At 35.7% G+C, this 25,372-nt stretch overlaps 3 protein-coding genes across 5 annotated transcripts in view; 2 read left to right on the top strand and 1 right to left on the bottom strand.

The window, feature by feature from the left end:
• Nucleotides 1–25,372, top strand: part of LOC149563078 (pyruvate kinase isozyme G, chloroplastic-like) — a 168,045-nt gene that overhangs the window by 96,075 nt on the left and 46,598 nt on the right. For both annotated transcript variants that reach the window (XM_089826498.1, XM_089826497.1), the window contains exon 3: nucleotides 3,700–3,865. In XM_089826498.1, coding sequence (XP_089682624.1) covers nucleotides 3,700–3,865 — 166 coding nt within the window. The remainder of the gene's footprint in view (nucleotides 1–3,699; nucleotides 3,866–25,372) is intronic.
• LOC149563079 (uncharacterized) overlaps nucleotides 1–25,372 on the bottom strand; it is a 142,420-nt gene that overhangs the window by 76,741 nt on the left and 40,307 nt on the right. The gene's annotated exons all lie outside the window — the stretch shown is intronic.
• LOC149563081 (uncharacterized) lies at nucleotides 19,055–21,129 on the top strand. Its single transcript, XM_089826496.1, has 3 exons — nucleotides 19,055–19,675; nucleotides 19,813–20,218; nucleotides 20,353–21,129. The coding sequence occupies exons 1-3, from the start codon at nucleotides 19,445–19,447 to the stop codon at nucleotides 20,931–20,933; spliced, it is 1,218 nt and encodes a 405-aa protein (XP_089682622.1). The 5' UTR covers nucleotides 19,055–19,444; the 3' UTR covers nucleotides 20,934–21,129.

Below are 25,372 nucleotides of genomic sequence, written 5' to 3'. Positions count from 1 at the left end.
CAGTCATGTTTGGATGAGGTTATCGTGGAGTTGAGCAGAATACAATGTTCATCAGTTGCAGATTCAGTATAGACTTCTACAATGACAACCGATGATGACTATACATCCACGTATTGCAATGATGGATATATTGGGGATGTGGCTACATTTGTCACTGATTTAGGTGCAGTGAGTTGGAATCAGTACTTTGATTGGGAGTTGCAGAGAGCCTCTTGTTGTATGAGTTTCTTTAGAGGTTAGTCCATTGACAGATGATCTAGGACAGGTTATCGAGAGTCCTTGTGAGGTAGAGGTGTATTTGTTAGTCAGTTGTGTGACAGTTCATAACACTATTTCCTCTTCTTCACGGTATATATGTAGAGTATCATCTGGCTGGGAGATTGATTCTCACATTGGTTGTTTCCCTCTAGAAACAGTTTTGTTATTTCATACCCATGGAGTAGATTCTGTTCGATTGTTTGTTGAGCCTCAAAGATGGAGGGACTAGTTGAGGGTTTTGAGAGAGAAGCTTGATTCAACCTTGTCTCGTTTTGACTGTACACATAACTATGTTTAGTACCTCTTTTGGAAAGCCGAGTTTGAGGAGAGACGGTATGGGGTTGAGGCTAGTACCCATATTCATGACTTGAGGCTCATCTAGAGGGATTTAGAGGCACTTAAGTTAGAATATCTCCACTTGTTTCATGATAGAGAGTATGCTATTGGGTACGTAGAGAGGCTTGGTAGGGCATCTGCTCAATTAGTTTTTTGAGTTAGGGATTGGAGTCATCTTCAAATTCCCTAGTTGTTAGTGATGAGCCATTGACAAGGATCAAATCCTTTTAGCATAACTACACAATGAGGAATGCTCATCATTTATCTTTCAATCTACATGTAGAGGACTTAGTTATGTGCCAATGTGGATGGGCTCCGGGATCACACCATCCATTATGGAATGGGTTAGCACCATCTTTTGCAAATAGGATCAACAGTTGTTAGATTGTTTGCAATGTTGGCACGTCTAGGATAGTTCAACATAGGGTGGTTGTATTACAGGCACCTATGGTTGTTACTATCTCTGTGGTGCAGTAGGATGTGAGTGTCAGTTTGGGACTTAGGTGTTGACAAAGTTGGTGCTTCATTTGGGTTGAGTTTTGATGATTGTTTAGTTCATTAGCGCCTATAGTTGTTTTCCAGATGATTACATTATTTGTGTCAATTATTTGGGTGCTAATAGTATAGGATTCGGTTGTGTATAGCAGGGATATTACATAGTTTTACCTCTGGGATCCGAGTAGAGTATGATGTTTGTTTTTTCTTTAGGATTAGTTGGGGTCAAGCAATCTTAGGGAAGACGGACTGTAATGTCCCCATTTTTGTTAGCATCAAAGTTTGAATAATAAGCTTATTATCGTGACCCTTATAGGCTAATTATTGTGGATCAACGGTCTTCTAAGACAGAGGCTCTATTGTGGGAGGGTCTTGTCTTCTTCACAATTCAATATGTTCCAAATTGGTCTTCGTTTGGCTTAGATTGGACTTCATTTGGGCTTAGTTTCATGTTCTTACTATTTATGGCAAGTCTAGTGATGATTGAGAGGGACCCTTTCTATTTTAGGAAAGTATGTTTGGTCACATGGGGAAATAGAAAGGTGTGGCTCCTATTTAAACGACATATTTCAAGGATAAATATTTTGGGAGTTATTATTATTTTAGCGGCCAAATTGTTATTAAACCATGAAATTGCTTATTATAAAGTTATAATTTAACATTATAATTTCACTTAAGTTGAGGGTTGAGTCATCATTGGAAGAGGCCATTTATTTAATTAATTCATGGTAGCCTATGCCAATGTATTAATTAAAAGGTACATGGAGTAATTATATTTCAAAATTCAATTATGTGACCAAAAAATAAGATTTGCATTTAAGTAAAAAAGTGTATGGAGGAAGTTATTAGCCATTGGTGTGTCGAAGAAGATTTTTTCTTTAATTGTTACAAAAGCAAGTCTCTAGCTTTAATTTATTCATCCTATTGCATATTTTATTTCATTAGTTGGAGGCATTAAGGGTTCAAGAAGTTGGGAGCTGAAGGAATTGTAAATTCCTCTCAGATTTGGATGCACTTTGAGTTGGTTGTATTTTACCAATGAATTGTGCTTGGAATTGTCAGATTTATTGCAGCATTTAAGGCTATCTATTGGAGCGATCTGCAGCTGGAGTCTTTCTTAGCGAGTGTACAAATTCTATTCCAGCTGGATGTTTCTCAAACACAGGTTGCAATGTATCACTGAGGTTGTGAATGGCGTTTTTGGCGGCTGCATGCATATAATAGCTAACGCTGGGGTTTGGGGAAGGTTGCGATCAATTACATAGTGGGAACATTTGATTTTTTCAGTGTTGCGAAAACATATTAGGACTCATTTGGTTGACAAGGGGCCTATGTCAACATCAGAGATCCATTCCTGGTTGCTATGGACAATTTGGAGACATTAGCATTTGCAATTTGTATTCCCAGGTTCATCAAATGTTCAGAATTAAATTAAGTTTAATTTTGTCCCTAGTGTTTGTCGAAATGTTTCTTGGCTGTAGATGTACATTTACATATAAAAATTCTGATATATGCATTTGAAATGATCAAGAGTGATTGACATTGCTTCTTCTTGTTTTCTTAGTCATTGGCGAGTTATTTTTGCAAGCATTTAAGTCATATTCATTGCCTATTTAGGAAAACAAATCAGACTGAAAACTCAGACCAGCATACATAGAAGTTGCACGACCACTGTTTGACAAAATTCGTAAGCATGGGAAGTTAAAAATTTGAGTTGGAACCTGCAGGGGTTTCAGCATTAGGTTAAAAAAAATCTGATCTATCTACAAACCTAAAGACAGAGTCAGCTAGCAAACAAATTACAATCTAAGTATTTTTGCAGTTTATGACACATACTAAGAATATCCAAAATATATATTCTTATATTTAGATTATTTTGATGCTGCTGGTATCTTTGGTCATTATAAAGAGCTTTTGTCTCCAAGTATAAATATGCAGTGTTTTCTCCAAATATATTTAGGTGGGCTATTTTTTATGAATTTAAAATCTATTACACTACCAGACTCAATATTTCAAGAGGATAGAAAATGGAGAGAATTACATCCTTATTTGGCTTGGTGGTTAAGGCAAGTGTGCTCCATAGTGAAGACCACAGGTTTAAATTTGGAGAGGGTTAAGTTTGTATGCCTTACTGAAATATTTAAATAAAAAGTAATTATCTCATGGAATGCTTGCCTCAAGGGTTTCTTATGCACCAACTTGACCTCTCACAAGGAAGTGATCTAAAACCTATCGTTACCTTTATAAAGTTAATTATCATCCTATTAGGAAGCACTTCATGCCTGAACATTTTTCATTTGAAGCTCTAAAGTGACTTCTATATTTGTGCTCATTTGAAACAAAACAAATATTTTTTGGGTGATAGAATATGATTGTACTCAACTACTATTTATAGTTATACCAATAGATTGACCTTATGGTTTTACTCGTTGTCTTCGTAGGTTTTTGATGGTAGATTCCCTTTTTATCCATTGATGATTTTGTTCCATGGCATTTAATTTGTTATAGACTTGCCTTAGTCTGAATTATTTTTCGTTCAAAATGATCTTTCAGTTAACTGAAAGATTGCATATTACATATTTTTGTTGATTCTTAAGTCATTTCTTACAGGGCCCTGAAGTTAGAAGTGGAGATTTACCAAGACCCATCAAACTTGTGAAAGGTCGAGAATTCACTTTAACTACAAAGCGAGGAGTGAGCTCTGAAAGTTGTGTTAGTGTAAATTATGATGATTTTGTAAATGACGTGGAAGATGGAGACATAATCCTGGTGGATGGTATCTTCTGCCTATACTGATCTTTGCAGTTCTAGTTTAAAATATAAAGTTATATCTGCTGTTCCTGAAAGCAACACAAAAAGAAAGGTTATGGACAAATGAATCAATATTTTGTAAAATAGTCAGCTGCAACTTTTTCATTTTGAATATGCAGTAAATAAGATTAAGGAGGGTCATATATGATATGATTTACCATTTTCATGGCATTAGGGCATATATAATGTCAACATAATAAAAAGATATAGAAACAAGAGCTCTGTTAGAGCTAGAGCTCTTGCCTTTTGTACAAATGAAAGATAGAATTTCTCTTTGATTAAAAATTAGTTCAAACATCCTTCTTGATATGCCTAATGCCAGAGAACCTATAAGAAGACTTCAAATCTCCCAATAATTGTTTAATTTAACTATGTTTGTAATAAGTTAGATTTTAAAGAGAAGATATCTACACAAAAGATAAAGAACAAAATAATAGTTATGAAGGAAGGGTGTGTTGTTCGGGTCTCCTTGTCTTAAAAAGAAAGGGTTTTGTGAATTAATAAAAAGGAGAGAAAAGAAGATGAGAGCCGAGAGGCAGTATACATTTCAATCTATATCTATGTGATGTAAAATTGAATTGTTTATTTACCAATTTTTATCTAGAATATCAAGCTTATCCTTGTCTCCTTTTGTGTAAATTTCATTGTGAGAAGACATTTTAACAATTATAAACTTGATTCTTTATAATATAAATATAATACTTTTATCTCAAAGAAAAACTAGGGTAATGTTTTCCACAAAATCGTAAGATTGACACATTTGGTGCCAATAACTTTTTGCTTTATATTTAGTTCATATAATCTAAGATTTAATTTTCAATGGTTGTTGATCTATAACTATCATTATCATATTAACCTAAATTAATATTATGATACATAATAGAAAGAAAGAAAAGAAGTCATCTCCTAATGGCTAAAAAAAAAAATTTATAAGCATATATAATAGATAAAACAGTTCTTTAAAAATGAAAGATACAAAATTTGTCAAAATGTAAATAAAATAAATCAATAGTAGAATAAAATAAAGAACTTTTTAAATATATAAAGACAACACAATTATAAAATAAAATATATTTTTTGTGAATAAGAAAATATCTTTACATAAAATAAGTTATTTATTGTCAATTGAACTAAATAAATATCTTAATTATGTCTACGTAAAGTTTAATACAGATTTCTATGACAGTGCTGATAAATGTATGGTTTTATTTTCAGTTTCAATCTCTGCTGATAAAGGATCTGATATGCTCCACAATATGTATAATGACAATGCAAAGATATTGATGAAAGTTTCTTCAAACTTTGATATTTGTATTACCTCCGATCTGCTCGTATCAATTGATTTCGATGCTTGCAATATGAGGCAGTAACAACATATATACAGGGGTGGTCGGTTATATGGGTGAATGGGCATGTCTCCAAATGGAGACATGACCATTCACTTATATACCCTATCAGTGGTTTAATCACACCCGATGTTAGTTATAATGGAACTAGTCGTTTCAAAGACTTTACAAAGCCCGATGCAAATCGATAATGATCAGAATAGGATACGATCATTACTGAGATCCAATCTTGGATATAAACAAAATATATATGCACAGTCGGTTCTATATACAGTGATCATCATGATTAAGGCAGATTATATTTGTGCATATATACATATCAATATGCAAATCATATATATATATATACACACACACACACGAATATATAATCATATGATCAGAGATATTGTCTTAACCAAAGCCACATGTTTTAACACTCCCACTTAGCTAGGGCAGACAAAGTGCATATGAGTTCTCATTATAAGAACTAGAAGTAATATCCTCTAGATATTTAAGAAAATCAAGTCTCATGATATTCTTTCAATTATGGTGTGTACATAGATATCAAGTCTCATGATATCCACCATAAAAGATCATGGCATATCCATAGATATTAAGTCACATAATATTCACCATGAGTTTAAACATGTTGATCTTCAATAGATATCAAGCCACATGATATCCATCAACATGCTTTTTTAAATATTATGATTTTAAGAATATCAAGTCACATGATATTCATCATAATAGTAATCTAATAATTTAAAGTTGTCACCTTATATTATTAGAGTCATTATTTCAATATAAAAGATTGTCTCCTTTTAATACTGAACATAGGGTAGGCCCATGAGTCATAGAGTCACATATGTGACAAAAGAGTTTACACTTTAAATATCTTTATTAAATAATACAAATTTACAAAGTTTGAGACTCAATCTCATTAACTTACATTTCAATCAAGCCAAGTTTCTTTCTGAAATGATCAACCTTCACTTTAGGAAGTGCCTTGGTAAGAATGTCAACTGTTTGATCATTTGTATTGGTATATTCCAACTGAATAGCTCTTCTTTCCACCATGTCTCTTACATAGTAGTAAGGAATTTCTATATGCTTGGATCTATCATGAAATACTGGATTCACAGATAACTTGATACAACTTTGGTTATCACAGTGAATAGTGGTAGGTTTCATAGGCTCACCAAACAAGTTAGAAAGCAACTTCTGAAGCCACACTACTTCTCTAACTCCCATTGCTGCTGCAATATACTCTGCCTCAATAGAACTCTGAGCAACTGAAGCTTGCTTTCTGTAGATTCAAGAAATCATAGCTGATCCTAAATTGAAACAAAATCCTGATGTGTTTTCCCGGTCTTTTACACTTCCAGCCCAATTAGAATCAATATATCCATGTAACTCCAAGCTGGTATTCTCATACTTAAGTTCATACCTAATAGTACCTTGGAGATACCTTAATATATGCTTCAAAGAAACAAGATGAATCTCACGAGGTTCACACATGAACTGATTCAATGCATTCACAGCATAGAAGATGTCAGGTCGAGTATTTATTAGATAGATTAGGGACCCAATTATTTGTCTGTATAAAGTAGGGTCAACTAGTTTGGATTCAACACTCGCTTCCTTTAGCTTGTGTAAGTTGGTTTCCATAGGTCTAGACATAGGTCGATAGTTCCACATTCCAAATCTTTTCAAAATATCAACAATATACTTCTTTTGATTTACAAAGATATTCCCAGACTTCTGATGTACTTCCAATCCAAGAAAGTAATGAAGAATTCCTAAGTCCTTCATTTCAAATTCAGAAGCCAAATCTTTCTTACACTGATTAATGAGATGTTCTTCCTTTGTAATCAGAAGGTCATCAACATAAAGAATTAGAATCAACATATCACCTTTAGTTACCTTGAAGTAAAGATTTGGATCAGCCACATCTTGGTGAATCCAAGACTTAAAAGATATTTGTCAATCCTTTCATACTGGGCTCGGGGAGCCTGTTTGAGTCCATATAGAGCCCTCTTCAATTTACATACATAAGAGGCAACATCATGTGTCACAAACCCATCTAGTTGTTCCAAATATACTTCTTCCTCGATTTTTCCATTAAGAAACACAATTTTTACATCCATTTGGTGGATTTTTCAACCTTTGGCTGCTGCGATGGCTATTACAGCTCTAACAGAGCTGTACTTGGCAATTAGTGCGAAATTTTCTTCAAAGCCAATTCCTTCCTTTTAAAAAAACCTCTACCCTCAAAACAAGGTTTATATTTTTCAATGCTACCATCTAAAACATACTTAACTTTGAAGAGCCATTTTGAAGACACAACAGATTTTCCCTTAGGTCTAGGAACTTTATCCCAAACATCATTTTTTAGTATAGACTGATATTCTTCCACCATTGCATCTTTCCAAGCTTGATGTTTAAGTGCTTCAGAAGTACTTGAGGGTTCAAGGTTTGGACTCTCACACATGAAAGCATTGTATGTCAATTTTCTAAGTCGTTTGCTATCTCAAAAAGTCCCTGAAGGTGCTACAAATCCATCTCCTTCCTGTATAATTCTCCTAGCCCAAAGTGGCCTTTTAGAATAATCAAGATTCTCTTCTTGAGTCTTAGGATGGATCTCAGTTTCATTTGAAGTCTCTTCAAGGTACTCCCTCTAAATCTCAGGAGCAGGAGCCTCTTCTTAGGATACATCAATTGTATCTAGTTCATCAGAAGTTTTGGCTCTTCTGAAGGCAATATCTTCCTCAAAAATGACATCTCTTCTTAGTTCTATTTGTTTCTATCCAGGTATGTAGACTCTGTATCTTTTTACAGTTTCACTAAAACCAATAAGGATACCTTTTCTTTCAGAAGGTTCTAACTTTGTCCTCTACTCCTTAAGTACATGAACATACCTAGGACATCCAAATATCCTTAAGTGAATGATGTCAAGTTTCTTGCCAGAAAATGTTTCTTCAAGGGTCTTATTGTCCAAATATGAGTAAGGACATCTATTCTGAATATAGATTGCTATGTTAGATGCTTCAACCTAGAAAGACATACTCAAGTTTTGATCAAAAATCATAGCCCTTGTAGCTTCTACAATAGTTCTATTCTTCCTTTCAACAGCTCCATTTTGTTGAGGATTGTAGGGGACTGTGAACTCCCTCTTAATCCCAACAAGTTGGCAGAACTTTTTAAATATTTCAAAGGTTTACTCTTTCCCATTATCTGTTCTTAGAACTTTAATGTTCTTTCCGGAGGAGTTCTCAATGATTGTTTTGAATTTTTTAAACTTAGAGATAATCTCTTCAGATTCTTTGCACTTAAGGAAGTATATCCATGTCTTTCTTGAAAAATCATCAACAAATATCACATAGTACAAGAACCCTCCTATAGATGGTAAAGACATGGGTCCACATAGATCAGAGTGTACTAGTTCCAACATATCTTTAGTTTTTCTCAAGCTATGAGGAAATGACTTTTTAGTGTTTTTCCCCAAGGCACAACCTTTGCAAGATTCACTATGAATATGGCTTAATTTGGGCATTCCGGTTGCTAACTTCTCCATTGATGTTAGGGCACAAAAGTTGATATTACCTAATCTTCTATGCCATATTTCATTTGAATCTGAAGTCTCATGTACAAGTGCAAGGTTTGTTTTAGTGCATAGCTCATATAAAAGTCCTTGTCATACTCTTGTTGTTAGAGCCTTCTTTATGTTTAAATTCTTAGGCCAAGCTAGTACCTTACCTTCCATGAATGCAATTCTATAACTATCATCTTTAAGTGGAGATATAGATATTAAAATCCTTTTAATACTTGGTACATAAAGAACTCCAAAAAGTTGAATAGAACTTCCAGATTTTAATTTTATAGTGCAAGTCCCAATTCCTTTTACGGAATGTGCAGAATCATCACTAATTGTAACGTTTTCATCTGTTTCTATTTGCATGCTTTCTAGGTTATCCTGATATCTAGTGATGTGTCTTGAAGATCCGCTGTCAACTATCCATGTGTTAAATTTGGTTGAAATTTGGCTGGATAATGTTGAATAGAAGGCATATTTCTCAGATTCATGTCCTTCCTTTGATTTATCAATTTTTGCAAATGATGCTTGAGGTTGAGATTGATCAAGACAATTTATCGCATAATGTCCATATAGATCACATCTGAAATGTTGAATTTTGGACAAGTCTTTCTTCTGTTTAGATTGTCCTTTTCCATGAAAGTTTCTTTTCCTTTTGTTGTTCTTCTTTTTTCCCTTCTTATGAGAGTTTGTGTTAAGAATTTGAATGTCTTCATCTAAGGTTTTGTGTTTTCCCTTAATCATTAATCTCGATTCTTCTTAAAGACAATCCGATCCTAAACGATCTAGTTTTGGGATTTTAGATCTAGCACTTGTACAAAAGATTCCTTGGAGTTAGGAAGTCCTCCTAATGCTATTAAGGATAATTCCTGATTGTCATTCTCATAATTGAGTGTAGATAATTGATCTGTCAAATCTATGATTCTCATGAAGAAGGCATTTATAGTTTCTCCTTTATTCATGCTAACATTATTCATTTGCCTTTTATGAGCAAGTTTTTTGCCTGTATTATTGATTATGAATGCATTTTCAAGGGCTCGAAACATACAATATGCTGTTGTGTGTTTTGCCACAATAGGTTCTATGTGATCTCGAACAACATCCACAATTATCTTCATGGCTTTTCATAATTCTCATTCCGTATTGATTTCCTAGGATCATCTTTAGGTTCCTCTTTATCCTCTCTTACAAAAGATTCCAAATTGTTTTCTTTTAATAACATCATTATATAAAGTTTCTAGGATTCAAAGTTATCAGCACTTGGAAGGTGATGTTCAAATCTCAATAAGTTTGTCATCTTTGTAGAGAGAATGGACTGTAAATTTAAAGTGAAATCCGATCCTTATAAACTTAATGCGATCTCTCCTTGGCCTCGCTCTGATACCATGTAAATTTTGGTACAGATTTCTATGACAGTTCTGATAAATGTATGGTTTTATTTTCAGGTTCAACCTTTGCTGATAAAGGACTTGATATGCTTCACAATATGTATAATGACAATGCAAAGACATTGATAAAAGTTTCTTCAAACTTTGATATTTGTATTACCTCCGATCTGCTCGCATCAAATGATTTCGATGCTTGCAATATCGGGCAGTAACAACATATATACAAGGATGGTCGGGTATATGGGTGAATGGGCATGTCTCCAAATGGAGACATGACCATTCACCGATATACCCGATCAGTGGTTTAAGCACACCCGATGTTAGTTATAACAAAACTAATCATTTCAAAGACTTAACAAAGCCCAATGCAAATTGATAATGATCAGAATAGAATGCGATCATTACTGAGATCCAATCTCAGATATAAGCAAAATATATATGCATAGTGAGTTCTATATACAATGATCATCCTGATTAATGCAGATTATATTTGTGCATATATACATATCAATATGCAAATCATATATATATATATATATGAATATATTCTCATAGGATCAGAGATATTGTCTTAACCGAAGCTACATGTTTTAACAGTCTTTAAAAATTATACTAAATATTGATTTATTTTAAATAATAAATTTAATGTGTAATTTTTATTGTTTGTAAGGATAAACTTAAGATACCAATATTCTTGAGATATTTTGTATTTGAAATTAATTGTAAGTGAATGTACAAGAGGCGTCATTACTATAATGGTAAATAATAGATAGAATAGAAAGTGTCATGATAACCAGGTCTTTTTAACTTTTAAGATTATTTTATTTAAAACATTTAATACAAACTGTATCAAAGGAAGAATGAAGTTTAATTTAAACACATTTAAATAGACAATGATTGCATGAAAAGTAACAAGCTTTACATTCTTTTTGCTTGCATTTCTACAATCTGCAACATTTAACGACTCCAATATTTCACCCACTTTTTTTCTATCTTATTAATTAGTAACTAAGTTACCACATTCGTCTCAAAGTCCCAAAGTCGAGATGCGGTTCGGTCAAAATTTGTAGTTAGTTCTCATTCGTTGCAAAGTCGTGATTTCTTTGAGACATTCGTGGCAAAGTCTGCAAATAGAATCTTGTACGACTTTACTATGAATGGGGATGACCTTTGGAACGTCCATGGAGAGAATGCGTGGAAAATCTGGGCAAATTTGTGTAGACTTAATTCAACAATATTAAAGTTTTTTTTAGTTAAGACTTGATTTTTTTTTAATTCAAAAATCAAAACGGTTAGATTTTTATTAGTTATTGGTTTTTCATTGCATCCACAACATAGTTATCATTCATGATAGGGCATAGTTACCATTCACCATAGTTACCGTTCTAGGGCATCCATGATCCACGAGAGGCATTTTTGATAGATTGAGAGTCTCCAACTCCAGCCATTGTTTATACTCAACAAGCACACGTTACAGCTACAGGAAATAGTCTACAAGCCGCATATATATATATATATATCTTGTATTGATGAACCCAAAATGAACCTGAACCCAACTCCAAAAAAATTTGGACAAATTTCAAACCTGCAACTGAACCAGCAACTTGGATTAAAAATTATTGGACCACTCCAAAATTTCACCAACTTTTCTCTCTCTTTTTAGAAAATTTGTCATGGATATTGCAGAAATGTCCCACCAAGATCTAATCTCATGGATTATATTCATAGCTTTATTTGGTTCAACAAAAGAGCATAGACTTGCAAGTGGCCCTACCTACAGACATTAGACTGCCTTGAAGAAAACATAAGAAAAATCTAATCTTGATTTTATCTACGGTCTTAAATGTCATTTCATAAAACAAGGTAAACCCTAGACAGGAGTTCTATTTTATTAATTGTGACATCCAAAGAGTTTTTCTCATTTTCTTCCTTCTATTTGTTGAAAGGATCAAGTTTGCAATTCCACTTCATTTTTTGGGTTTGACTAAAATTCATCAGGAACTCTGTGTGATTTGTGATGTATTTTTTTAATTTGCGGAGATGCTAGTAAATATGTATTTTTATTTTATTTTGGGACTTAGTAAAATTTACTTTTACAACATGTTAAATAGGATATGCATAAGATTCAACATAGGTTAAAAATTCGATGTCGACAATGTCTTGGCTGGCCCAAATTTTTTGAAAATCTTGGAACCGGCAAAACTTGATGAAAAATGCAGAAATTATTTCACTTTTATCGAACATTTGAATAATATACAATTTCTTAAAATATTCTAAAAAAAGCACACATACACCAAATTTGTCAAACATATAATGATTGGAGATATCCACCATATATTAATCAAAGTATTGAGTTAAACAGTAATTCATAGCAACTAAACTTAGTAGATTAACATAGTGATAGATTCGTATGCCAAAAAAAAAGTATATCTAAATATAAATAGGTCAATACATATAGAAGTCAAATTTCATGAAACTACAACTTTTTAATACATATTAAGTTCAAGTTTCAATATCAATGAAAACTAAAAGTAGCAATCATAAATTGTATCTACAAGTAAAGCTCAAAAGAGATTGTTGTTGCTGACTGGGTGGTGTTGAAGTAGTTGCTGTGAGAACATCCTCAATAGGTGCCTCAGGCTCAACAAAAGACTCTGATAGATGACCAAGCTCATGTTCCTCCTCACATGTTGCCACATCTGCATCCCAGTCATCTATCTCCATCTCAAACTCGGGCTAGCTATTCATTTGTCATTAAAGGATCACCCACATGTGCATCTACATCCTCATAGGAACAATGCAATCTGCTGATAATGGATCAATGTCATCCAAGTCAAGTGTTTCATATGAAGCTTTCCCTTCCACCTTATTTTGGTGCAAGCAAAGGTTGTACCTCACGTAAACCATGTCATTAAAGTGATTTTGAGTCAACCTATTGTGTTTCTTTGTGTATACATTCTGAAAAGTACTCTAGTTTCTCTCCCAACCAAAAGCACAATACGTCTGCGTTAACGTTTAGATGGCAAGCTTTTGAAGATTAGGCGTTGTGGCACTATGATCTTTCCACCACAGATTTCTAGGGATTAAAAAAAACTATGTATGATGTGGTAAAGCTTCCAATAAACTTCATGAGCAAAATAAATAGTGTGATAAAACTAAATGCATGCTCTTTTTTACCTGGCTGCAAAGTGCACCTACATTTGCAATCAGGAGAAGAAAACAATGGCCCCTCTTCCCTCTTGTAGTTTGCAACTCATCATGTATGAGGTCTTCGAGGTCCAAATCAGAAACCAATCTTTGAATACATGTGTCCAAGCCAATTTGAACCTTTGCATCTACTCTAAAAGTGTTGGAGAAATAGAACTTGGGGTTCAAGTAGTAAGGAACTGCATGAATATGTCGGTGGAGTTGTCAGTTCTTCCTACAATCAAACATGTTCCATATGGGCCTATATTTGGTCTCATTATATACTAGTGTTGAATGGCCTCTTTGGCCCTATCCATGGTCTCATATAGAAAGCCCATGGGGTTTTTATCCCCATCCACAATTCACATAACCTTCACCAATGGTTCTGATACTTTGACATAAAAAATTATACAAAAATCAGCAAATGGAAATATTTCAAAATTAAATAATAAATCATTAATGAAGACTTGAAAACCTACTTTGAAGATCTTCTCCATTAGCTTTTCAAAGCTAGCATCCAACAGAATCTTCACAATCGACTCTGCTTTAGGCTTCTTGTTATAAGGACTCTCTAACCATTTCTTATCTAGAAACATGTGTCTTAGGTCTAACAATGTCTTATATATGCTTTGCAAGTTTAAAAAATTATTAGCAAAGAGTGTGACCCCTGCTCATACAAGATCCTTACCACTACTGTGCTCTCTCGTAAGACTCAAGACCCATGTATGATTGTAGATGTACTTCACAATACTCCTTCCATTTTTAACCACCTTCTCTATCTAGCTCAGTTTCCCTAGGTCCTCAAGGAGCAAGTCCAGACAATGGACAACACAAGGGCTCCAAAATAATGTGGGATGCCTCTCCATTAGAAATTTATTGGCTATCACATACGCAGTTGCATTATTAGTAATAATCTGGATGACATTAACCACTCCCACTTCCATTACCACCTCATCCAACACGTTGCACGATTTTTTTGCTTATTTTACTTGATCAGAGGCATCAACTAATTTTAGAAATACGAAGTGTCTCCTTGAAGCAACTATAAAGTTGACGAGTGTGCTATTCTTTCCATTTGTCCACCCATTGGATATAATAGTGCAGCCTTTCTGTTCCCAAACTTTTCTTTTCTCTTTCACAAATTGATGAATGTTTTTTACCTCATTGTCTAACAATGACCCACTCACCTAATGAGGAGTTGGGGGTTTGAACCCCTTGCCGGATAAAGAAATCGAAGTTACCACTTGATCCCAATACGGACTACATAAAACATTGAAGGGAATATCATTGTGGATCCAAAATCTTGCCATTGCCACCTGTATCTTTTCATGCATCTCTTTGTTCCATGCAATGCCTAGCAAGCCGAGTTAAGCATCAAAAGTGTTATGTGGAGCTTGAAAGCCTGATAAAGACCTATCCACACTTCCTAATTCTCATATTCGAGGTCCAGTAGAAGAAGAAGCCTCTCCACCTATTTGTGATCCTATAGAATTAAAAGTCCCCATCGGAGGTGCCATTGCCTTGAATGTCCTCTTTTTTGCTGCCTTATTTTGTGCAAAATATTGAAGGCTTGTCAAAGCCTCTCTTGTAGCCTCTTTCAGACACATGGTACACGGTTTAATATCATTGGATGGAATCTTTGTAAGATGGTATTTCAATCAAATTGCGCCTGAAGTCATATGCTTAAGGCAATGGATGCATTGGACTTGTCCTTTGTTTGCTCCTGGGATCCCATGTTTCCATAAAGGGTCCTCTTTGCGACCAACCATCTTGTAAAGAAATAGGTAGACTTTAAGAACCTAGCAAATAAAAAAACTTAATAATTAGAATGCATATTGATATAATAACTAATAAGTAACAATTTAGTATAGTTATAAACCTATAAAGATGAACGAATTGAATCTAATAAATCTATATTTATTGATAATTGATAATACATAATAGATATTTGATATTCATTTTTTTTTTTTGATGGAGGGTTCAGACCTGCGAGGCACGAAGCCTGCGAGCTATCAACTAGCGAAGGCCAGCACATAGACATTTTAGGAACCCGATATTGGCCCACTCGTGCCTAAAACCTCTTTGGCTTAGAGCCAAGGACTGAGGGACATCCACACTGTCAAAATCACCTGCGGCACAATCTCGGCCTCATCCCTTATGATGTCAGAGCCTTGCACTTAGCAAGACTTGCTCCCTGGTGGGCTCTTTGTGAGCCATTCAACTTCACCAGTAGACCAAAAGCCCATTGACGATAGTCATATATTCATGAAATGTAAAGTATATAAATTTATGAGTAATAAGTATTAAATATATTATAAACCAAACTTTATTTATGATTGTTTATAGTTATCCAGCTGCGGTAACTATATAACTGTATAAAATTTATAAAATAGATAAACTAGATAATTATAAATATTGGTAGTGGTAGCCAGTATTGTACAGTTTATAAACAATATTATGCAATTAAATTAGTAATTATAATTATACCAGTATAATACAGTAAGATAAATAACTATAATAAATATTCATATTAAAAAACGATAACACAGAACACCTGTCAGATGCATTATAATTGGGATATAACAGATAGTTAAAATAAAATACTGGTATAATGTGTTACACAATCTATGTTTGACATTTTAATTGGAATATAAACACATTTTATCCATGATCACATAAGTAAAAATGATCAGAGAGAGAGAGAGAGAGAGAGAGACAATGACTAACCTGTCTCAGAGCCGCCCCCCTGGAATGGGTCACCTGTCACTGTTGATGCAAAAATAATGGGTTTGTCAATGCATAAACAATGGAAAAATCTGCCGCACCTTTAATCGATAGACTCCACACCTGTCACCTATTGCCTAGCCGCCAATGTTTTTGGTGAAGACAAAAATTAAAACATTACAAAATGAAAACAAAACCTAATTGTCAATGTACCGGGCCCGTTATTGTATTTTAAAAAAAAATTCTATTGTTGACTAGTCCATGGTTTTCCCCCCTAAAATCATGCATTTTCGCATTTTTTTGGGTTGATATCGCAGCATGTTTTTCGAGAATTTTGGCACCAATTATTTGGGCATTTAAATTGGTATCTCTATGGTTGCATGATACACCATGATCTTCTCGATTAAATATAGTTTTAAAAAAGTATAAAGTATGAGATTCAATATGGAGCTTACCTGAAAAATAATCTTGATAAGAAAACCAAGTGCTTGTAATCCACGGTGAGCCACCTCTCTAGGATCTGATATAATTTGGATGTTTTGTCACTTCTTTATAGTGCCTGCAATGGCAGTTGCTTGTTCATTTCTCATAATGCCTGTAGTGGTTGTTAGTTGAAGGTGGTGACGAGTTGATAATGATATCAATTCAAGTGGGTAAGTACTTTTATTGTTGCTGAAACTGCCCTTTACTTTTAAGACTATTTTCTTAGCACCACCCACCTCTTCCCGACAATGCTTCCGGTGTAATGGGCACCCCTGGATGTCCCAAAAAACTAAACCAATTTGCTGAAAGGAATTTTGTCAAACAGTTTGCATTCAACCTCTTATTTCTCCGTTTAATGTTTTAAACCTCTTATAACTCCGGAAATCAAACGTTTATTTGTTTGTTGTGTTTTGTGCATGGAATTGGTATCATACAACATAAACAAGAAAGAAACTACCATAATATGCAAAGTGGAAATGAAGTGCTGCTAATAAAATGTTATTTTCAGAATTCATAAAACCAAATACATGGCAAATTTATCAACTCACTAATTACTTCAGCAGTATTGACATCATAGTTCCAAAAATCGCCATGAAATCGCCGAAATCGCCGAAATCGCGATAAGATTCATGGCTCCTGATTTTTTTGGAATCGGAAATCACTGGTGGCGATTTTTTCTTGTGAATCGCCTGAATCGCCAAAATTGGCGATTCATGGCAAAAATCGCCAAAATCGCCATCGTGAATCTCCAGAAATCGGCCGCGGCAGCAAGGATAGAAAGTTCAATTTTTAAAAAAAAACACATGTTTTATTTGCTTTCTAAGTTGACTTTCCTCTTTGTTATAACCCTAAAGAGCCTTCTATTTGTTTAGTATGAGTAGAAGAGAGGAAGAGTGAGAGAGAAGAAGAGAAAAGAGAATCCATAGGTTTCCAACCGGCAAGAAGGAAGAGCACCAAAGAGATCAGAAGTCCATTTGGGTAGGCCATAAATTGCATTGGGAGCATTAAGGAGTCAATATCAACACTCCTCAACTCATTTGCAAGAGGTAAGTATTGGTTTTTTTTTTGCATGTTAGTGTAGTATGCATTTTTTGTTAAATTTTTTTAGTGTTCATTTGCAAATCTTGAATGTTTTTTATTTTTAGTTTTACTAAATTACAAACTAGGGTTTGTTGTTTTGTAGTTTTTGTTTATTAGTTGCAAACTTTGATTTTTTACATGAATTTTTTTATTGCAGCAGCCCTTTGCTTTCATTTTCCAATTTCCACAATGGGTAAAAAAGATGAATGCTGGAAATATAATGAAGAGTTTCCTGGGAGAACCAAATATCAAACAAAATGTATATTTTGCAAAGAAAAAATAAATTCGGGAGGTATCTATAGATTGAAATACCACATTGCTGGCATACCTGGCCATGATGTCACAGTTTGCACTCAACAAACCGTTGAGGCAAAACGCTCTTGTTTAGTGGCATTAGAAAAAATTGAACAAGACAAGTTGACTAAGAAAATGCAACTTGAAGGGTTAAGAGGTATTGGCTCCCGTGCTCCCACATCCGCAACCGCATCTACATCTGCAAGTGCATCTGCATCAGCTTCCGCATCCGTAGGTTGTGTTGGGGAGGGTTCTTCTAGGCCTCCTTTTCATCCTAGTGCTAGTGCTCATGTGAGTGTTAGTGGTAGTCGGTCTTATACTGAGACAGAGTCCAACACCAACCTATTGCGGCCTAGAGTGCGGAAAAGCAGAATGGATAGTTACTTTGTGCCCCGCACTACTCCTGGCTCCCAACCCACGCTTGAGGGCATGGGTTTGAACAAGGAGATTCATGATGCTGCCAGAAAAGAGATTTGCAAATTCTGGTACTTTTGCAACATTCCATTTATTGCAGCCAGGTAATTGATTCTTTTTTCTTTGTTATCTTCAAAGTTAAAGTTAAAAGTAAAAGTAAAACTTTAATTATATCTACTTGTTTTATGATTTTAGTTTTTGACATCTAAATTTCTAATCAATATCATTATCTATTTGTGACAAGACTCCTTATTGGCAGAACATGATAGATGCAGTTACCATTTGTGGTCCGGGGTTTAAAGCCCCAACTGAGGCTGAGTTGAGTGGATACCTCCTGGAGGAAATGGTTGAGGATATGAGGCATGAGCTTGAGGACAACCGAAAGGAGTGGATCGAAAAGGGTTGCACCATCATGACTGATGGTTGGACAGATAGGAGGGGAAGAACACTCCTCAATTTTCTTGTATCCTATGGAGGCGATTGATCATTCTACTTTCCTACATACATAATTTTGAATCGTGATTGACTATTTCAAATTTTGATTTGTTGATTGCTAATAGTAATTATAATTCGTTGTTTTGTTACTTGTAGGATATACCATGTTCCTCAAATCCATTGATGCTTCTGCTCATGTAAAAATCGCCACATACTTATGTGAGGTTATTGAGGAAGTTATAGCAGAGGTGGGGGAACAACATGTGGTGCAAGTGGTGACGGATAATGCAGCAAGTTATGTTGCTGCAGGTAAACTTTTAACTTTTTAAGTTTTGAAAATAAATTTATTTGAATTTTGAACTTTTTCTAATTCTAACTTAGAATTTCTAAGTTTCCTAAGTTCTAACATGTTTGAAATTTGAATTTCTAATTATCTTAAAATTGTTGTAGGCAAACTTTTGATGGAGAGGCACCCCACCATATTTTGGTCCCCTTGTGCAGCACACTGCCTTGACCTCATGTTGGAGTAAATTGGCAAACTTGAGTGGGTCAAGTCATGTGTAGAAAGGGCAAAAAACATATGTAAGTTTATTTATAATCATTCATTTGTCCTTAGCACAATGAGGAAGTACACAGGAGACAAAGAGTTAGCTCGTGCAGGGATCACGAGGTTTGCCTCGAATTTCATCACCTTGCAGTCCTTGTTGACATTAAGGGATGATTTGAGGAGCATGTTTGTTGGGCGGGAGTGGATTTCATCTTCCTATGCTACGACCACTGCAGGGATAGATGTGGTGGATTGCATATTTGATGATGATGGTTTTTGGAAACCTGCTAGAGAAATACTTAAGGTAATTTTATTGCAATTTAACATTTAATATTTTACAGTTTACTATGCTAATTGTTTAATGATTTAGTTTTACCTTATATTATTGAATTATTCTATCTTTAAGTTTTGACTCAAATTTTTGTTTTACTTTATATGTAGGCCACTGAGCCTCTTGTATCTCTCCTACGAACTGCTGATGGGGAGAAGCCCTCTATGGGCTACATATATGAGGGCATGGATAGGGCCAAGGAGGCCATTAGAGCTCAGTATGCAGGAGTGCAGGAGAAGTATGCCCCTATTTGGGACATCATTGATAGGAGATGGCAGAATCAGCTCCACAGACCCATCCATGCAGTAGCTTACTTTTTGAATTCGGCATTTCGAATCCGTCCTGACTTCAAGGCGGATGAGGAGGTTCTCACCGGATTATATACAGTGATCCAGAGGTTGAGTACTGATGAGGATAGCAGTGCTGCAATTATTGAGCTTGATAAGTTCAATAATAAAGAAGGGCCACTTTTCTCTAGCAGGGTAGCCATAGATGCTCGGGAAACAATACAGCCAGGTAAAAATTAAATAATATATTCAATGTTCATGAATCTAGATTCTAAACTTAAAGTTGATTATGTAATTTTAGAGTTAACTTGTAATTTGTAATTTGTAAATGAGACTAATTATTTTTATTTTCCCTTATTTCAGATAGATGGTGGCAAATGTTTGGGGCCACAACCCCAAAACTTCAAAAAATTGCCATTCGTATTCTGAGTCAGCCAAGCAGCGCTTCTGGATGTGAGCGCAGTTGGTCCATGTTCGAGCACATCCACTCGAAGAGGAGAAACAGGTTGACAGTGCAGAGGTTGAATGATCTTGTCTTCGTTCATTACAACCTCCATCTTAGGATCAGACAGATTTTGGGCACTGACTCCTCTCCGATCATTCTGGAGGAGATTGATCCAGAATCAGAGTGGCTCACAGAGGTTGTAGATCCAGTCTTCACTGAGGAAGACCGTGCGTGGATTGACCAGGTGGATATAGAGGCTGAGGCAGCTAGAGCACGTTCTTCAGGCATTGGTAGATGCACACGTGCACGCACAGACACAGGCCCTAGCGACATTCGTGAGCCCATCTTATATGCGGGAGATATGGCTCGACAGTCCTCTAGGACCTACATTAGACGCCTTGCTACTAGGCAGACTGGATACTCAGAGGCTGAGGCTGAGGCTGTAGCCGAGCTTGAGGATGATGTTGAGGATGATGATGACTATGAGCCTGAGGCTTGAGTTGGAGCCTTGTTTTTATATTTTGTTTACAGATATTGATACTGAATCATTGATAGACATATGTTTCAAAGTTTCAAACTTTCATGGATCTTCATCTTAGATTCTTACATAAATTTATGATTTGATGTCTTATGGATCATCTTACATACATTCTATGATTTAAATCATTATGATCATTTGATTTCTATTTACTTCAGCTAGCCTACAATTTACATTTTAGAATCTTAGATAACATAGTTACGTATGTGATGGATTTTATGTTTCATGTTTATGTATGTTAAGTTTTAACTTCTATTTGATGATGTTATAGTGTGCTTAAGTTATATTCAATAAAGGGTGCATGAAATAAGTTTTAAATTGTTAAAATCTTTAAATTTAAAGGGTTTTTTCAAATTTGCCGATTCATCGCCGATTCATTGCCGATTCATTGCCGATTCACGATTCGATTCGGCCTTGCCGATTCCGATCCGATTCCGATTCACGTTTCTTTGATTGACATAATACTCTAGCCCATGCTTTCGAACTTGCTGCTACAGTGCTTGTCCTTCAATCAGTCCACTACCTTCGTAATATCATTCCCTCAAAGCAGCATAAGCGTCGGAAAAGTAGTGAAGAAGATATGAGCAAAATACCAAATCTGCCTGTAGCTGGAAATGCAATTAAATTGCCTGATAATGAAGCCAATAACAAAGAGTTCCAAAGGCCAAACCCCAAGGGAATGACGTCTAGAATGTTACAAGAGAGGATAGACGTCCTCAAATGCCAAGAACGGAGCTGCAACTCACACACCAATTTCTTCTCATATTCAACCTACTAATGAAGCCACAAATGCTTCCTTTTATTCTATTTCCAAGGGTCCGCTCAACTCATATGGACAATGTGGGATAAAAGATGTGTAGTATATAAAACATATATTAAAATACCCCGTATGTCTCCCTTGGGTACACATCCCCATAAAATAAATATTAAAGTAACACTTTAATACTTTACAATTAAATTAGACATTACTTTAATAAAACTTCAGGCATTAAAATGTATTAGCAATCAGACTCCGAATAATGCGAGTGATAGCTCATCGGAAAGCTCTCACCGAGGAGTATCAAATGCACTCACCAAAATTGACCTGCACTGTGTCCTGCCGACTTACTAAAAATAGTAAGTATGCCTGAAACTGAGTAAATCAACTTCGTTTTGGCCCAAACTGGAAATGACTAGGCCAAAACACTCCAGGATCCCATTAAACCCTTCATTAGCCCTCGGGACCATGTAGAACAAGGCTAACGCACACACACTTGGTTAACTGCTAAAATGGGGACATTACATCCGGCAAGTCTTTATCACACAGTATAGCCCGACAGAAGCTTAAGCAACAGATTTTTGTTAATGTTTCAATAAAAATTAATAATAAAACCCCAGCTAAATTGAGAATAACCAATAGGAAAAAAAATTAATGATTACAAATATATATTTAAAAATAAAACAATTTCTAAACTTTAGAACTTGGCTAATTTGTTTTACGGGATTAATTAAAATTGAGCAATTGAAAATATTAGTCCTCTACCTATATATAGGCAGGGACTAAGAAATAATCAGGCATCTTCAAACTAGGGTAACGTGACTCGCGGCGAGTCATGCGAGTTAGCGAGCCGCGCTGACCTCGCTGAGTCACAATGACTCATGACCCGCGAGTGGAGAGTCACGAGGAGTGACTCGCGTGACCCGACCCACCTTGACCCGGCCGCGACAAGCTTGAAATTCGGCAATTAAAATAAAAAATTTTACAAGTTTTTTTAATTTATTTTTTCACATTTCTCACTCATATAACCTTAAAAGGGCTCCCATAACAGTCTATAGTGAAAAGAAGAAAGAGAGAGAGAGGTAGAAGAGAAATAGAGTTTTCTTGTTTTGCAACCAGCTGAAAGGAAGAGGAGAAAAGCTTGCATTTGTGACATTGGAGCTTGCATTTAGATTATCAAGGAGTTTATAGGAGCTCTTCTCAACACTTCCCAAAGCATTTGAAAGAGGTAAGACTTGATTGTTTAGATTTTGATGATTTTTTTGTCTATGCTTATGGGTTTTTTGCATGAATTTTTTTTGTTTGTTTATGAGTTTTTTTAAAACTTTAGATCTTCATAAAATGCAATGCTGAAATGGTAATATTTGGTCCAAAATGTCTTATTGCAGCAACCTTTACATTTTTCCTTAATTAAGTCATAATGGCTTTTGGAGGTAAAAAACCCAAGCTCTCTAAAGGCAACAAAAAAGATGAGTGTTGGAAGTTCACCATAGAATTTCCGAGTAGAAAGAGAACTCAAACAAAATGCCTATTTTGCAAAACCATTAATAGTGAAGGGATAAATAGATTAAAATACCATATTGCTGGCATACGTGGTCATGATATTGAGCCTTGTGGAGCTGCAACTGTTGAGGCTCAACGCTTTTGTTATGTAGCCTTGGAAAAATATGAACAACAAAAAGAATTAAAAAGAAAACAATTAGAAGAGTTAGCTCAGATTGGTTCTAGTTCCCTTCTACGCTCATCTGCAAATGTTTTTGAGTCAGTAGGTTGTGTTGGAAAAGGTTCTTCCTGTCCCCCCCTATTGTCCTAGTGCTTTTGTTGCTCGTGCTTCTTCTACATCTATTCCTTGCACTTCTAGTGATGCTATTGCTGCTGCCCCTTCTAGTAGTGCTGGCTTTACCTTTCGTCCTAGAGTCAGAAAATTTAGTAGGTTGGACAATTTTTGTGTACCATGTACCACTCCTGGTGCACAACCCTCACTTGAGAGCATGGGCTAGAATAGGGAGATACATGAAGCTGGAGTGAGAGCAATTTGCAAGTTTTGGTTTTCCTGCGACATTCCATTTATAGCAGCTAGGTACTTCAAGTTTTCAACTTCATTTATATTTGATTGTTTTACGTTTTAAGTTTTAAAATTTATATTCAATTTTATACTTTTAACTTGATGTTGAAAATTTGAAATATGCTAATTAAAATATTTTTATAAATGTAATAGGACTCCTTATTGGTAGGGGATGATTGATGCAGTTTCCATCTGTGGTGCGGAGTTCAAAGCTCCCACTGAAGATGAGTTGAGTGGCCCCCTCTTGCTAGATATGGTTGAGAAGATGAAACTTGAGTTGGAGGACCACAAAAAGATTTGTGTTGTTGGTAAATGTATAATGTAGCCAACAGGTAGAATAGTATCCGAACGGGCGCATGACGCTTGAGTCACCCCTTCGGAAAGGTATATGTATACGTCCGAGATGGACTTTGGAATCATCAGAGATCATTGTAATCATTGTAATCGGATTGTAATCTGCAAGTGCATACATGAATAAAGTACCTATTCTGAATCGAATCGTGTTATACATGTGTTGAACTTCTTAACCTATGTAGTAAACATTTGGCGCTGTTGCTAGATGTACCTGGAACGAACGAATGATATGAAGATTAATGCCGAATTTGCCAAACAAAGATCGGAATAAGGTGAAAGATAAGAATGAACTAAGTACAACAAAAGAAATTTTAATTTTAACACAGCAAGCAGAGCACAAATAGAGACTTCAGCAGATTGCCGAGGGGCACCGAAGGGGTGAAGAGGCACCGACGGAGGGAGTGTACTCACCTAGTAGGTTGAGGAGTGCCGAGGAATTGCTAGAAGAAACTTGACAACGCTTGAATTTGGTGGAGGAAACAAGGGAAGAATTCCTTAACCTGTATACACCGAGGGGTGAGTGTCCGAATGGAAGTGAAGCAACTCGCACGGCTTGGAGTGCTGAGGGAGCACGAGCGTGGAGGGATCTCTTCGTTCCTGATACATCGGATGAACGGATACAGGAAGAGAATAGAACGTCACTTGAAGACTTTTCACCAGACAACGCGGTTGTTGGAAACAAGACTGTTGTCCAGAACAACGCACAAGTTCAAAACAGTGCAGGAGCACAGAACAGCGCGAGAGTCCAGAATAGCGCGGGAGCTCAGAACAACACGGGAGTCCAGAACAGCGCGGGAGCTCAGAACAACGCGGGTACACAAGTACCTCAGAATCAAAGGCAAGTAACGATGGCTGGCCCTAAAGAAAAGTTACCCAAGTTTCACGGTGATGGTTCAGTAGACCTTATCAGACATTGTAAAACGTGTGAAACCATATGGACGACAAATGGTGTGACGGATGAGGATGATTGGGTAAGACAATTTCCAGCGACCTTGCGGGGTGTGGCGATAGATTGGCTAGTCCTCAGAAACTTGATACATGGGAGAATGTTAAAAAAAGAATTTATAGCAGAATTCAGATTACTCCGAGATGATAATGAAATAGTGGCAGAAATCTACAACACCAAACAAGGAAAGAATGAGACAGTCCGAACCTATGCCAGGCGACTGAAAGAATTGATCGGAAAGATGGAGAGTCAACCAGCGGATGGGTTGAAAAAATGGT

Source organism: Cupressus sempervirens, chromosome 4 (genome assembly GCF_028749045.1).
Source record: "Cupressus sempervirens isolate cs-2001-9-10 chromosome 4, ASM2874904v1, whole genome shotgun sequence".
NCBI classification, from domain to species: Eukaryota; Viridiplantae; Streptophyta; class Pinopsida; order Cupressales; family Cupressaceae; genus Cupressus; species Cupressus sempervirens.
This window is presented reverse-complemented; position numbering and strand designations above follow the sequence as displayed.

What these genes read in the sequence shown, in the direction of transcription:
- LOC149563081 (XM_089826496.1), top strand. Translation starts at nt 19,445, where the DNA reads ATGAGGAAGTACACAGGAGACAAAGAGTTAGCTCGTGCAGGGATCACG. An exon ending in CTGCTAGAGAAATACTTAAG is followed by an intron (nt 19,676 to 19,812) that starts GTAATTTTATTG and finishes CTTTATATGTAG; the next exon opens with GCCACTGAGCCTCTTGTATC. An exon ending in TCGGGAAACAATACAGCCAG is followed by an intron (nt 20,219 to 20,352) that starts GTAAAAATTAAA and finishes CCCTTATTTCAG; the next exon opens with ATAGATGGTGGCAAATGTTT.